At 50.9% G+C, this 14,536-nt stretch overlaps 1 protein-coding gene across 1 annotated transcript in view; it reads left to right on the forward strand.

The window, feature by feature from the left end:
- Nucleotides 1–8,105: 8,105 nt before the first annotated feature.
- Nucleotides 8,106–14,536, forward strand: part of SLC22A4 (solute carrier family 22 (organic cation/zwitterion transporter), member 4) — a 42,425-nt gene continuing 35,994 nt past the window's right edge. Inside the window, 1 exon segment of the mRNA NM_001171346.1 lies at nucleotides 8,106–8,498. Coding sequence (NP_001164817.1) covers nucleotides 8,106–8,498 — 393 coding nt within the window.

Raw genomic sequence — 14,536 nt, forward strand, 5'->3', positions numbered from 1 at the left:
CGTTCTAAGAGTAGCCAGTTGAGTTCAGAAGCTAGCAGTTGTGTTACCAGAGACAGGTAGAAGAGAGGTCCTTGTCTTTGCACAAGAAAAGAATATCAGACATGAGACAGAGATCGACAGTAAGCAAAGTAGCAATGTTGAATGAGAGAATATCTGGTGGGCCAGGCAGACAACTCAGCGAAGAGTGGAGCTGTTACGGGTAAGGCCCGATCATTTCTTCTCCCCCATCCTCTTCTTCTGGGATATTGCTAGGCAGAGGGCTTTCTGGTGGCAGCCAGGGATTTTATCAGCATGGTGCTATTGACCTGATAGCTCCCTGGCACTGGGTGAGAAAGATTCCTCTAAGCTGCCCCTGGGAGAGGGTTGCTACCCACCTAACACAGTTAATGCCTTAGTAGGACTTGTGACGTGCAAATGCTGGTCTGCTTCAGTGCTTGCTTCTTATTCTATCTTTCAACCACACCAAATTCATACACAACCACATAGGCTAATGTCTACCTTCTTACCTCCGTAGTTGATGAGGTCCAAGAGGTGTGGGAGTCATAGCCTGGCCTTGTCGACCCTTGGAAGGCACGGTAAGGCCTTTGGCTTTTTATCTGACATGGGAAGCCCGAAGAACAGCATGACCTGGACTTGGGTTTTAATGAGGATCACTTTGGCTGCTCTATGGAGATGAGACAGCAAGGGGCAAAGGTGAGGGCAGGAAGACCAGTGCCTCAGGCACTCTAACTGCTGTGCAGGCCCCCATCACCCCCTGCCTCTGTAGTGTGACAGCCTTGGCCTAGCCTTTGTCTCCTGTCTGACCCCTTAGTCTTTGCCTTGTGGATAGCAAAGGGAGATTTTTCTTAAATGCAATTCTATGTCTCCCCTGTCTATTAAAGTTCCAAGGTGCATCCCTGCTCATAGGACAAAGTTTAAACTCCGAATCCCGGCTCACAAGGCCCCACGTGGTACAGCCCCTGCTGACCTCAGCTGACAGCTCTACCTCATGCTCCCACCACATGAGTTGTGCTGCTCTGGGAGTTCAGCTTCATCACCCTCTCCTCCAGACTCCTCCAGTCTTCCTTGACCCTCCAAGGAAGTTAAAACAGAATGGAATCTTTCCTTCTGCTTCTCCAGGTTGTGAACTTTATTATGCCCTGCCCTGCCATCTTCCCCAAGAGCCAAAGAAAGGGCTACCTGCTACAGTAGCACCCCCTCCTCAGCCAAGCACCCATCCCCTCCAGCAGGTTACTAGGCTGGCCCTGCACTGTGGAAGCTGAGTTGAAGCAGGGCTTTGGTCACTTACAACAGGACATGCAGAAGCCTACGCCAGGGGCGTCGACAGTCTCTTTGCCCACCTGATGAGCTCCTTGCCTGGCATCTACCTCCAGGGTTCCCTGCCATCCTCTGCACAGTCCACTGCTGTTCTGAACAGGTCCTTCTACCCTGTGACATTTCTCCCTGCGGCATGGAACAGTGGAAACTGGGCTATGTAAAGGTGACCCCTGAAGCTTTGGGGAATGAATGTGGATGAGGTTGGGAGAACAGTACCTAATCACCAATTCTTGTATGCAGGAACCCATCAGCTCGCCTGCTTGATTTGCTCCTGGAATTGGGTCATGATCTCTGCTAAATGGGCCATTCCAGCTGCTCAACAGGTACCAAGTGGCTCCTAGAACCAATGGGAGACAGCCTGGAGCAGTCCCCTGCCAGCCCCCAGGGCACTGTGCTCGCTTGCTAGCTCTCTGGTATGTCCCTAGAAACCAGATCCAGAAGGAATTCTAGAACTGGAGCCCTCACCTTATGGACAGAAATAGACTGCACTATGTTAGATAAATGGCATGATCATATCCCCAGCATGCAATAGCATCATTTTCAACCGGTAGACATCTTACCCGCGGGAACATTTGACAATGTTTGGAGACAATTTTTTATTATCACAGCTGGGAGAGTGTATACCAGAGCCCAGTGAATAGAGGCCAGAGACTGCTAAACATATTAAAATGCACAGGACAGTCCTCCATGATTAAAAAAAAGTCCAAACTTCTGTCCCAAAGTTGCAGTAGTGAGAAGATTGAGAAAGCCTAATTATAACACAATACATGAGAAAATGGTTATTATAAAGATAGTGGAGTTGACTACTAGCTTTTACTGAGGGCTGTAGAAGCCTTGGGGGAAAAACACAACACCTTAAGTCAGCCACTTAAATCAAGGCAGCTGTGAAACCAGGGGGCCTCCATAGCAGCTTTGAAAGAGACTTAGCTCCTGTAGTCACAGGGTAGACTATACTGAAGAGCATGCCCAGGATTGAATTAGAAGGGTAGGAGGCTGGCGCCGCGGCTCACTGGGCTAATCCTCCGCCTTGCGGCACTGGCATACCGGGTTCTAGTCCCGGTCGGGGCGCCGGATTCTGTCCCAGTTGCCCCTCTTCCAGGCCAGCTCTCTGCTGTGGCCAGGGAGTGCAGTGGAGGATGTCCCGAGTACTTGGGCCCTGCACCCCATGGGAGACCAGGAGAAGCACCTGGCTCCTGGCTTCGGATCAGCGTGGTGCGCAGGCTGCGGCACACCAGCCGTGGCGGCCATTGGACGGTGAACCAACGGCAAAAGGAAGACCTTTCTCTCTCTCTCTCTCTCTCTCTCTTTCTCTCACTGTCCACTCGCCTGTCAAAAAAAAAAAAAAAAAAAAAAGGAAGGAGAGTCCCAGAAAAGGCTGAATACACAGCACAAAGCCATGCCCCTGATAGGAAGTGTCTGGAAACTTGGAACACAGAGTAAAGACATGTGGGTAGATTAAGGCGAGAATTTTGAATTTCTGGATGCCCCTGAACCTTGAAGGTCAGCAGAAACCGCTGTTTCCCCCCTTGCTGTAGGAGAAAAGCCTCTCCGTCCTGGAGTCCCTGCCAGATTCCTCCTGAGGGAAGAGACCTCAAAAATGATGTTTTTTTTTCCACCAGTAGCTAGGGTTAGGTCTCAGCACAGCCTAAGTGGGGAAACACAGTTCCTGACCTGCAGAAGACGAGCAAGCACACATTACAGGTCCTGTGTTCTGGCAGGAGCATGGGTAACCTGTGTGAGAATTTATGACCCTTGGCACACTCTTTTATTACTCAGTGATTAGTATCCAAGCAAAGATACATACAGCTCTCTTCATCTGCTTCTCAGATAGCTCTTGGAAATTTGGATACAGTTACTGCTTAAGGAATGAGGTGGAGAGGCCATGACTTTCTTGGAAGAGTACTGAAGGAGTGAGAAGCTCAAGGGGATGAGAGGATTGGACTGTAGTTACCAGTCAGCATGCATGCCTGGAAGATCTACCCCCGTACTTTTACAGTCTTCAGGAAGTCCAGAGCACCCCTCCTTCACTAGGGCAACACAAAGTGCGAAGGGAAAGGACCCCTAGTGTCCCCAGGGATGGGAGGCTTCTAGAATAGCAGACACCAGGTGGGAATACTTAATCCTTAAAGTGGACGTCATCACCACAAAACCAAAGTGGCAGTCAGAGTGCTAAGTTCTATAGTTGGCCCATGGCAGTGGCTAATAGAACACTCCCAATGGCTAGTAGAACACTCCTGGTGTTTCCAGGAGTTAAATAGATTGGTAGGTGACCAGGTGTTACTCTGACAATACAACAACTGCGCTGCCAAAATCAGAATCTAGACTATGGAAGGCAAATGACAGCTGCTGCAATGGAAAATAGTATTTCCTTAAACTTCTCGGATCTGGGCCAGTTCTCAGGGACTTCAGGGAAGGCAAACTCTCTTTCTAGAAGAACCTTCCAGTGCTACCAAGAGTATACATGTTAATTATTTCCCCAGTCTTTCCCCATTAATGATCTGTGGCTTTTTACCAGAGTAAGTCTGGCTGGGAAAAGGAGAAGAACCAGACCTCTGGAGGGCTGTTGGGCACAGTGTGTGAGCTGGTGTCAACTCCAGCTGATGGAAAACACTACTATGGGCCCCCAGTCAAACCAGTGGCTCATAAAAGCCCGGGGATAAATGGAGTTCCTGTGCAAACTGGTCCAGTGAGTCTGAAGATCCACACTGGAGAGTTTACCTTGTCTCTAGGTGAATAACTGGCATAGACGCACTCAGCAGGTGGCAGGACCCCGACATTTACTATCTGTGCTATTTAGAGCTGTTTTGGTAGGAAAGGCCAAACGGAGAAGGCCCTGATACTTCCATCTTGCTGAGCAGTAAGTGCAGAGATTATCCTAACATCAAAGACTTTTTTTTTAAATGTATTTATTTATTTATTTGAAAGTCAGAATTACACAGAGAGAGGAGAGGCAGAGAGAGAGAGAGGTCTTCCATCCAATGGTTCACTCCCCAGTCGGCCGCAATGGCCGGAGCTGAGCCAATCCAAAGCCAGGAGCCAGGAGCTTCTTCCAGGTCTTCCATGTGGGTGCAGGGGCCCAAGGACTCAGGCCATCTTCCACTGGTATCCCAGGCCATAAATAGCAGAGAGCTGGATGGGAAGTGGAGCAGCCAGGTCATGAACCGGGGCCCATCTGGGATGCTGGTGCTTCAGGCCGGGGCGTTAACCTGCTGTGCCACAGCGCTGGCCCCGGCTTTCTTTTCAATATCCTCCCTAAGGTGGATTGATTTGGTTTAAATGACCTCTTCAAAACCCATTTTGAGTCTTCACTGCCACTGTGACAGTGTCGGGAGGTAATAAGCCCTTTAAAAGGAGTTAGGTCCCAGGGCTCTGCTCTCCTGCATGCCCCATGCTGGATGAATTCACTGTGGAAGTGGCCGTGTTGTAGAAGCAGACTCTGCACGCATGCCTTCATGGGACGGTGCCCTCTGCCTCATCACAACACCGAGAGCAAGCCCTTGTCACATGGCAGCACCTTGAGGTCAGATTCTTGGCCTCCAGCACTGTGAGAAGTGAATGTCTCTTCTTTATACATTGTACAGTTTGTCATATTCTGCTAAAGTAGTGGAAAATAGACTAAGGATCAAAAGCTGTTTGCTTTTAGTGACAATAACAGCACTCGATACTCAGTCTCTTGCTCCTGGACTATGTCAGTTCTCCTGCTCTGTGTCACAATCAAGTATCTAATGACTCTGGCTATCTTCATATTCCATAGGACATCATGCTAGCACAGAGCATGTATGACATAATGCTGATCTGACTAGTGAATGAGAATAAGCAAATACTCTCCATGGCCTGGGAAGACACTTGCAAGCCAGAGGATGGGAGATAAAAAGTATAAAGATTCAGGCCTGTCCATGTTGATGAAGTATTTTCTTACCTTTTAGTTCTAGAATAAGTTAAATGAACATAAAAGTAGGCAAACTAGTAGAATGAATTCCTAGAACCACTATCATGGCTAATCTTTTCTGTATCCCTACACACTTTTTTTTCCCATCCCATATTATTTCAAAACAAATTGATGACATTATCAGGAACATACTAGTTATGCCCTATAATGTAAAGGCAAGTGGTGTCCCATACCACACAGTGCTTGATGATTCTTACTCTGGGCCATCTCTTGGCTGTCTTGGAAGGCTCCCCATTTCAAGTGAAGCCCAGAGCAAGAAAGAGCTCTACAGTGGGCCCAAATGTAGTGCAAACTCCCTTGCCATTTGCACCATTGGTCTATGGTGAACAGAGATGCTGGCGAGAGGGTCTGACTAGCCCTGGTAATAGAGATGTAGTGCACATCTCCAAGGCAAGACCATCATCTGCAGCAGAGAGATATTCAACTTTTGAAAAGCAGCTATTGGGCCTTAATAAAACCTGAGGGCCTGTCAATGGGACATCAAAGTTTTATGCAACCAGAGGTGCCCAGTACAATCTGGGTATTGTCAATTTCTATCAGGTCATCAGCAATGTGTCTCACATAATAGAAATGGAACACTCAGGATCAGGACTAATCAGATCAATGGTGTACACGTAAGTCAATTACAGTTGGCTCAGCCAATAACGGCCAAGGTTCACCTCCCTTGGCTATACCAACACTTCTCTGTCAGTTCAAACCTATGGCCACATGGAGTGGGTCTCTAACCAACTGACGGAGGGAAAGGGTACTCAGCTCTGACTCACCGATGGTGAGCTTGCTATGTTCATCCTAAACAAACAAACAAAACAAAAAATCCTCCCAGTGGGCTGAGCTGCAAGCAGTGCACCTTGTTCATTTACAACGTATGGAGGGTGAGCCATGTTCAGGGTGTGGGTTTCTGTGCAGTGATGAGCAATGGCAAACCTCTCAGTCAAGTGGTACCTGTTCAGCTTGAACATATGTGCAACCCGGAAGTTCAGAGGAGTTAACCAAGAGAGACAGGACCAGGAAACAAACACTTTCTCATTCTGTATGGCTCTTTAGAAGGGCCCACTCAAAGCAGTGGAGACTGAGACAAAGCTTAGGTAAGTGACAAGAGCAAGGCACTTGCTTCCAGTGCAAATGTGAGAGGGTGCCAAGAAGTCTAGGCATCTGGATCATGTTTTAGTGCAACATTTTTAAGAATCATAATTCATGCAAAAATTCTTAATGAGCACAATATTGAGATTTTAAATAAAGACAGGATCGATGGTGCTTATTTGTCCTGTAGCTTCAGTAGGGCCCCTTGGCTTAGCACGGGTATCGGTCAACGACCAGCTCACTTTCATAGTCATGTGTTGAGTTCACCCCTTCCCTCACCACTACTCAAAATAAACTGCCTCACACAAGTTCTTGGCTCAAGCTTTGCTTTATTATATGGGGTAGGGAGTGGAGGGATGAATCACTAGCTAACTGAGACAATGACCATGAGATGCCATTCAAAGAAGGTACTTATGAAAGTAAAGAGAATCTGTTAGTAGTTTACTGGATTAATAGGCATGAATCCGAGCTGTTCTGGCACATCGGCGTCCCAGGCAGCAGGAAGCTAGTTTAAGAGGCAGGGTCAGACTGTTAGGTACAGATAGGTCCCTCTGCTTTTTTATGGGATATGGGGTTCTGGAGAAACAGCTTCCCCAGTGGAGATCTCCAAAGTCATGTGCTCGTCAGCGCCAGTCTCACCTGCCTCGGGCCCCTGGCAGGCGCACACACCCACAGATCCGTCTTGGACCTGGGCCTGAGCGGTGGGGAAAAGGGTGGGACTGGGGCTAGGGGCTGCGGTCTGCCAGCTCCAGGCGCCAAGTGGGATGTTCTCCTCCTCCCTCTGTTCCTGGACCGGGGACAGACCCTTCTGCCAACCGAAAGCTGCCAGTCCAAGACGGCTTTGGCAACCTGCCCCAACCAAGAGCCCTGGGGCCATGGGGAGAACCAAGGCACCAAAAACGGAAGCCGGGCGCGGTGGCGGCAGCGCCTCCACCACTGCGCTCTGGCAGGGCCCGGGCTCGGTGCTGAAATCTCTGAGCCCCACGAGGGCCTCGGGCCGATCCCGGGAGCGAGCCAGTAGCACCGGTCCCTGCCTGCCTTCTGCCTGGGACCCATCCCGGACACAGTGTGACCTTACTTATCCCTTCCAGGCTCTGGGCCCGTGTCCTCTTTCCAAGGAGAGGCTCCGGGCTGTCCCCAGGCCTCCCTCCCGTGATCGGGCGCAGAGCAAGCGCCCGGTTAGCAGCACCTAGTGCCCGCGCCTTGACGGGGAGCCCAAAGCGAGGAGTTTCCCGGGAGCCTGGGACTCTGCTGCCGCCGTCCGCGCCCCGCGGACTTAAACTAGGGACCTGGACAGCGCAGGGACCCCTGCCGGAGGCTAGGCCTGGGAGGCCTCTCGGAGACCTAGCACTCCTGCTCCGGCTCCTCCCTTTCGCCCGCCCTCCCACGTGGGGCCGGGGACTGTAAAGTGCGCACTCCGGCACTCTCCCGGGACGACGGAGTGCGGGGAGCAGAGCTTCCTCCTCCTCTAGCAGGCGGCAAGGCTGAGCCCGGCCTGGAGCCCCGCCCAGGCGGGCCCCGCCGCCTCCCGCCGCCTCCCTCCGCCGCGCGCCGCGAACAGGGAGGTGTGGTCCTGTGCGCATCCAGCGCTGCGCCGAGCCCCGCGGAGCGTTTGCTTCGGACGGTGCCCAGCCGTGCGCCTCGCTTTCCTGAGGTCGTCCCGTCTTCTCCCGGAGCGGTGTGCCTTTGGGGGACAACCCCGGCCCGAGGACGCTCTGTCACCCTTGTTCCAAGCTGTAGCAGAGCAGCCGCTGGAAGAATGCGGGACTACGACGAGGTGACCGCGTTTCTGGGCGAGTGGGGGCCCTTCCAGCGCCTCATCTTCTTCCTGCTCAGCGCCAGCATCATCCCAAACGGCTTCAATGGGATGTCAGTGGTGTTCCTGGCGGGGACCCCCGAGCACCGCTGCCGGGTGCCGGAGTCGGCGAACCTGAGCAGCGCGTGGCGCAACCACAGTGTCCCGCTGCGGCTTCAGGACGGCCGCGAGGTGCCTCACAGCTGCCGGCGCTACCGGCTCGCCGCCATCGCCAACTTCTCGGCGCTGGGGCTGGAGCCCGGGCGCGACGTGGACCTGGAGCAGCTGGAGCAGGAGAGCTGCTTGGATGGCTGGGAGTACAGCCAGGACGTGTACCTGTCCACCATCGTGACCGAGGTGGGTGCCGCGCCGGCCGCCGGGCCAAGGGTGCAGAGGCCCGGGGTCCCGGGATCATCAGGTCCCCAGAGAATCCGCTGCAGTGCCTGAGGTCAGCGCGCCCTCGCCATCACACCTGCCTGGGGTGTGCTTCTAGGGACAGGTGCAGTCCGAGAGAGAGCAGCAGGACGCATTCCCAGGTGGTTTATGTCTAGTATGGGCGTGATGGAGAGGGGAACGGTGTCACCAACTGTTCTTTTCCTCTGAGTTTCATAACAAACGGTGTTATTTCCTAAGAGTCTACATGCTGTTCTGGGAGGCCCAGTCCCAGGCTGCCCCAGATTGGCAGCGTGAGTCACCTTCCTGCCAGGGCTGGGAGGAGGCTTGTGAGGGACTCTGCTGAGCCCTTGGTGCCCTGGGACACTGACCCGGCTTTCTGCAGAAGCAGGGTGCCTCCTGATGCTGGCTGCATGCAAAGAACTGGAGGAGGCACAGCCCTGGCCCCAAGGCTCCCACAGAGAGACTCTCTGAGTACTGGCCCACCTGGGGACAGGGGCTCCTGTTTGTGCCACCAGCCCCTCCGTGTCCTGAGTCAGTTGGGTGGCAGCTTTCTAAGTTTCGGGAATCAGGACGTACATACAGGTCTCCTCCCCACTCCCGGTGAAGGCCAGCAGATGCTGGGCAGGGCACACACAGGGTCCAGTTCCTGTTCTGGATCAGATGGATGGGATTCCTTTGCTTCTGGCCCCTCCTCAGCCCTGTGTTTCTCTCGAGAAAAACCCATGAGTGGTGTTGGCTAATCCTTTATCCCTTCTCCCCAGTGGACACTTTGTGTCTGGCCTGCTGCAAGGCCCTGAGGTATAGACATCTGGGATATGGGGCCTGCACTCAGAGCTCACCTGTCCAGGAGTACAATGACTATAAGGCTACATCAACCCTGGTTAGCAATGGACTTCTGGAGTCCAAATTCAAATCCTCCTTTGTGTGCTGTGTGACCCAGAATGTACAAACCACCCTCTCTGTGGAATAACAAGGTGAGGAAATACTCTAAGAAGGGATGAAAAATATGAGCTGAGTCTGGAAATATGGTAGGATCCATCCAGTCACAGAACATGGATACTTATTTTTTTAAAGAGTTATCTAACTTATTTATTGAAAGGTATAGTTACAGAAAGGCAGCGAGAGAGAAGAGTCTTCCATCTGCTGGTTCACTCGCCCATTGGCCGCATCAGCTGGAGCTGCGCCAGTCCGAAGCCAGGAGCCAGGAGGTTCTTCTGGATCTCCCACATGGGTGCAGGGGCCCAAGGACTTGGGCCATTTTCTACTGCATTTCCAGGCCATAGCAGAGAGCTGGATCACAAGTGGAACAGCCAAGACTCAAACCGGCACCCATATGGGATGTGGGCACTGCAGGTGGTGGCTTTACCCGCTCCACCACAGTGCCGGCCCACACATTTCTTTCAATAGCTGGAGAGCTCTAGAAATGGACTTCTCCTAGGTCGAGGTGGTTGGAGCTTGGGGGATGCCAGGTGAATTCCCTACAGGCCAGTTTACTGTGGGCCACATAGGTACCGTGAGATGTTGACTTTGTTCTGAGGTCAGTGAGGAAATAGTGCGGTCAGATTTGTGTCTTTCAAGGGAGTTTATTGTAGCTGCTGTGAAAACCAACAAGACCAGTGAGGAAGTTTGGGAGTTCCTGCTGCAACAGAATGGTGGCAGTCAGCAATGGCAGCTGTGGGGTCTCTAGCCCGTGGGCTGCCTTAGATGGCCCCAGCAATAGCACCATGCCTACTTTGGTGGCTGTTCTACTCTGGCTTTGATCTCCTAAGTGGAGGCTCTGGGTGCTTGCCCACTCCTAGTTGGGTGGCAGCTAAGTCAGGGGCCCAGCTCATCCCATGTCACTTCCTGCAAGAGTTGCTGCACCTGTAGGGGAGGCAGGACCCACCGGCTGCAGCCTTCTCTGAGAGCTGGGCAGACCTCTCTGCTTTCCACTTCTCTGCTGGTTTGGTTGACTTGTGGGTATGAGAACGCGTAGCTTCTGGCCTCCGTGTCCTTAGCTACACCTATTGTGATCCTTTCACACGCCCAGGCACCAGGATTCGGTTTCTTCAGCAGCCTTTCCCTTCCTTGCTTCCTTTATTTAGGGGTAGGGGTAAAATAAAGGGCAAGTGAGCGCCGGTGGTTGGGAGGAGGAGCGAGGAAAGCAAACCTCAAGGTGAGTCAGATGGGTGAACAGGATGGCACCCAGAGGGCGGTGCACAAGGAGTTCTGAAATCACACTTGCTGGAGGGCCAGTTTTGACGGCACTGCCCGCTGTCTGGCTGACTTCAAGCAGTTAGCACTGCTCAAAGCCTGTTTCCTTATCTGTGAAGTGTGGATACAAACACATGAAATGATGCCCAACATCATAATCATTAGGGAAATGCAAATCAAAACCGCAATGAGATACTGCCTCCCACATGGCCATGAGGATGGCTACTGCCAACAGCAACAGAAAGATAGGAAGGAAGGGAGGGAGGGAGAGTGAGGAATAACTAGCCTGGGTGAGGAGATGAAGGAGCTGGAACCATTGCTGGTGGGGATGTAAAATGGTGCAGCCGCTGTAGAAAGCAATTTGGCAGTCCCTCAAAAAAAAAAAAAAAAAAAACAAAAAACAACTTCACTTCCAAAAGTTTCTTTAGAATTCATATTATGAAAAATGGCATGGATTTCAAAAGATTTTTGCACCGAAACAGTTATCTTTTAATTCCGCATTTCCATGACACTTTTGCCTTGTCTTCATATTTACAAAAGAATTGAAACAGAGTCTCAAAGAAATATTTGTGTCCTCATGTTCATGGTATCATTAGTCATACTAACCAAGAAGTAAAAACAGCCCTGATGTCCATCTGTGGATGAATAAACAAAATGTGGTATCTACACACAATAGACTATTACTATTCAGTTTTTTAAAAGGTTTATTTATTTATTTGAAAGTCAGAGTTACACAGAGAGAGGAGAGGCAGAGAGTGAGAGAGAGGTCTTCCATCTGATGGTTCACTCCTTAATTGGCCACAACAGCAGGAGCTGTGCCGATCCGAAGCCAGGAGCCAGGGACTTGGGCCATCCTCTACTGTTATCCCAGGCCATAGCAGAGAGCTGGGTTGGAAGAGGAGCAGCCAGGACTAGAACTGGTGCCCATATGGGATGCCGGCGCTTCAGGCCAGTGCGTTAACCTGCTGCACCACAGTGCCGGCCCCTATTACTATTCAGTTTTAAAAAGGAAGGAAAGTTTGATACTTGCTGCGATGTGGTTGAAACTTGAAGCTGTTATGCTCAGCAAAATAACCCAATTACAAAAAGACAAATACTATTTGATTTCCCTTATGTGAGTTGGGAAGAGTGGTCATGCTCAAGGGCGCAGACACTCAATGCTGACTGTCAGAGGCTGAAGGAGTGCAAGAATGGGAGGCTGTTGTTTAGTGGATGCTGGGTTTTAGTTTTGTAAGATATTAGGCATATTGGAGATTGCACAATATCAATTCTGACCTGTGCATTTGAAACAGATCAAGTATTAATTTTATGTTGCATGTGTTTTCTCACAATTTAAAAAAATAAGGGTAGTAAATGTGCCCATCTCCTCTGAGTTGTTGGGAGAACTCAGTGAGTCCATACCCCAGGCTACATCACATGATGGCAGGCACAGAGTTGGACACCAACAAACGGGCTACTGGCCTTTGTCTCAAGAATGTCCGCTCTGCCCACTGTACACCATTAGGAAGCCTCGACCACCTTGAGTCCTGGTTATGGGAAACTGAGGTAGGCACTTCTGCGCTGATCCCTGCTTCTCCTAAGTGCAGATGCTGTGAAAGAGCTGTGTGTGCTAAGGACTAGACTTCTTGGTGGCCGCCAGTGGTCTGTGTTGCGTAGGCTTCCATACTGTGGATAGTTCTGTCCTCTTCTGCAAGTAGCTGCATCCTCCAGGAGCCCCACGGTGGAGCTTCCTGTGGCTACAGCCTTAAGCATTGTTGATGTGGATTCATTCCAGGAGAAGGAGCGCGGTGGGGGCAAGAGGCGCAGAGTCAGGATACAGACACGGAGAGTCAGGTGAAAGCGGGCCAGAGGTGAGCAGCTGGCAGACTCGTTTATTTCAGTTGGTGCAGCAGCTTATATAGCCAAGGCAGCTAATCTGGTCAAAGGGCAGTTTATGCCATAACCAATCAGAGCCTGTTGCCAGGCAGGCTCCTTTGCCAGGTGGGTTCTGAAGCCATTTCCTGAGTAACTGACACTCACTTGCCAGCGCCATCTTGGCACAGCCTTCTCATTCCACCACAAAGCATGGTAGGACCCAGGCTTTAACCCTGGAGATACTAGCCTGTGCCGTCTATCCAGGATCTGGGCCAGGGCTTGGACAGCAGCAGGCCACACTGATTCCCCACCCAAAGCCCCAAGGTGGGTCATATACATGGAAGAACAAAGAGGTCTCATCTCCTGCTAATAGGGAGCTTCTAGAAGGCATTGGGGACAGCAAGAAAGGGAATGAGGAGATGCACTAAGCCTGGCATATGGCTGGCCCCAGTGTGGGACTTCCTACAGGTATTCACAAGGATGGACCTTCTCCAGGGTCTAGGGGTCTCTAGCAAAGGGGGAAAGTTGAGTGACAAGCAGGTGGGCAGTGTTTCCTTTCCATCGGGTCTGTGGGCTGCTCTGGGACACTGCCGACTGGCATGGAGACTGCAGATTGGCTGTCAAGATGATGTTAATATTAACTGAATTGCTTGGCCAAGTCCACACTCAGACGTGCCCTTTGGCAGGCTCCAAAGGGGAAAGGTGGGGGTGGGGGACTCTATCTCCAGCCAGCACTAGAAAGACGTTTATTTGCAGACAATTCTTCAGAAAGCAGGTTTTGCCAGAGAACAGTTGGAGGAGACTCAGGGGCTGCCCCTCGTACTGGCATGAATGTGCTTCCCTCTTTGTTTATCAGCTGCCTTGCCCCAGAATGTGTGCCTGTTGCCTCTCAGCTGTGTTTCTCTGACAACGGCTCAGGATCTCAGAATGTGCCTTTCTTTGTTCAGAGGTTGCTTTATCTGCACCTCCTGCCAAGTCTCTGGATAGACAGACTTTGCCCATCCCTCCTGGTGATCAGCAGGGCCATCAGAATCCCCGGTAGTGAGCTGACACAAACAAGGCATGGCAGACTGGGCAAGAGAAGCTGCAGGTACCTGGGGTCTCTGGAAGTACTGTAACCCCACACCCCCTGTCCTGGTTCATTTATATTTAAGGCTAAGGTAGCTGTCATGTAAAGCCCTGGTGTGCTTTTATTTTGTTTTGTTTTATTGTTGTCATTGATATTTATTTAATTGTTTAAGAGGCTGAGAAGAGAGCTCCAGTCCTCTGGTTCATTTCCCAAAGACGCTCAACATCTGGGGCTTGGCCAAAGCCACGAGCCAGGAACTTGATCCTAGTCCCCCATGTGGGTGGTAGGAATCCATGAGCCATCACCACTGCCTCCTGGAGCGTGCATGAGCAGAAAGCGGAGTCAGGAGGTGGTGCCCGTAGTCAAACCGAGGTAATCTGAAGTGGAATGTGGACACCCACCATTTGATGTGTTTTTCTTTTAATATTTCTGTATTTCCTTGAAAGGCAGAGCTGTAGAGACAGAGGGAGAGAGACAAAGATTCTGATTCACTTTTTTATAAATGGAAATATGAGTAGAAGAGTTAAATGGCTAGAAAGATAACCCATATAATGGGAATAAATATTGACATATCTGATAAAGGATTTATATCCTGAATATAAAAAGGATGTATACAACTCGACCATGAAAAGACAGGCCTAGAGAAACACGGGTAAGATCACGTTCCCATTTTGAAGACGAGACATTTCTCAGAAGAGGAAAATACAAATCAGTAAGTACGTGGGAAGACACTTATACCTCCAAAATGTCAGTAAGAGCCACTGCACAAACCTGCTCCCAGGGAAACAGCCTAAGTGGTTATTAGACACACGCGCACATCGAGAGCCTCTGGAGAGTTTCCTGCAGGCATAAAGCAAATGAAGATGCATTTCTTCAGGAGAGG

Source organism: Oryctolagus cuniculus, chromosome 6 (assembly GCF_051225735.1).
Source record: "Oryctolagus cuniculus isolate XC-2025 breed Fujian yellow rabbit chromosome 6, ASM5122573v1, whole genome shotgun sequence".
Lineage (NCBI taxonomy): Eukaryota > Metazoa > Chordata > Mammalia > Lagomorpha > Leporidae > Oryctolagus > Oryctolagus cuniculus.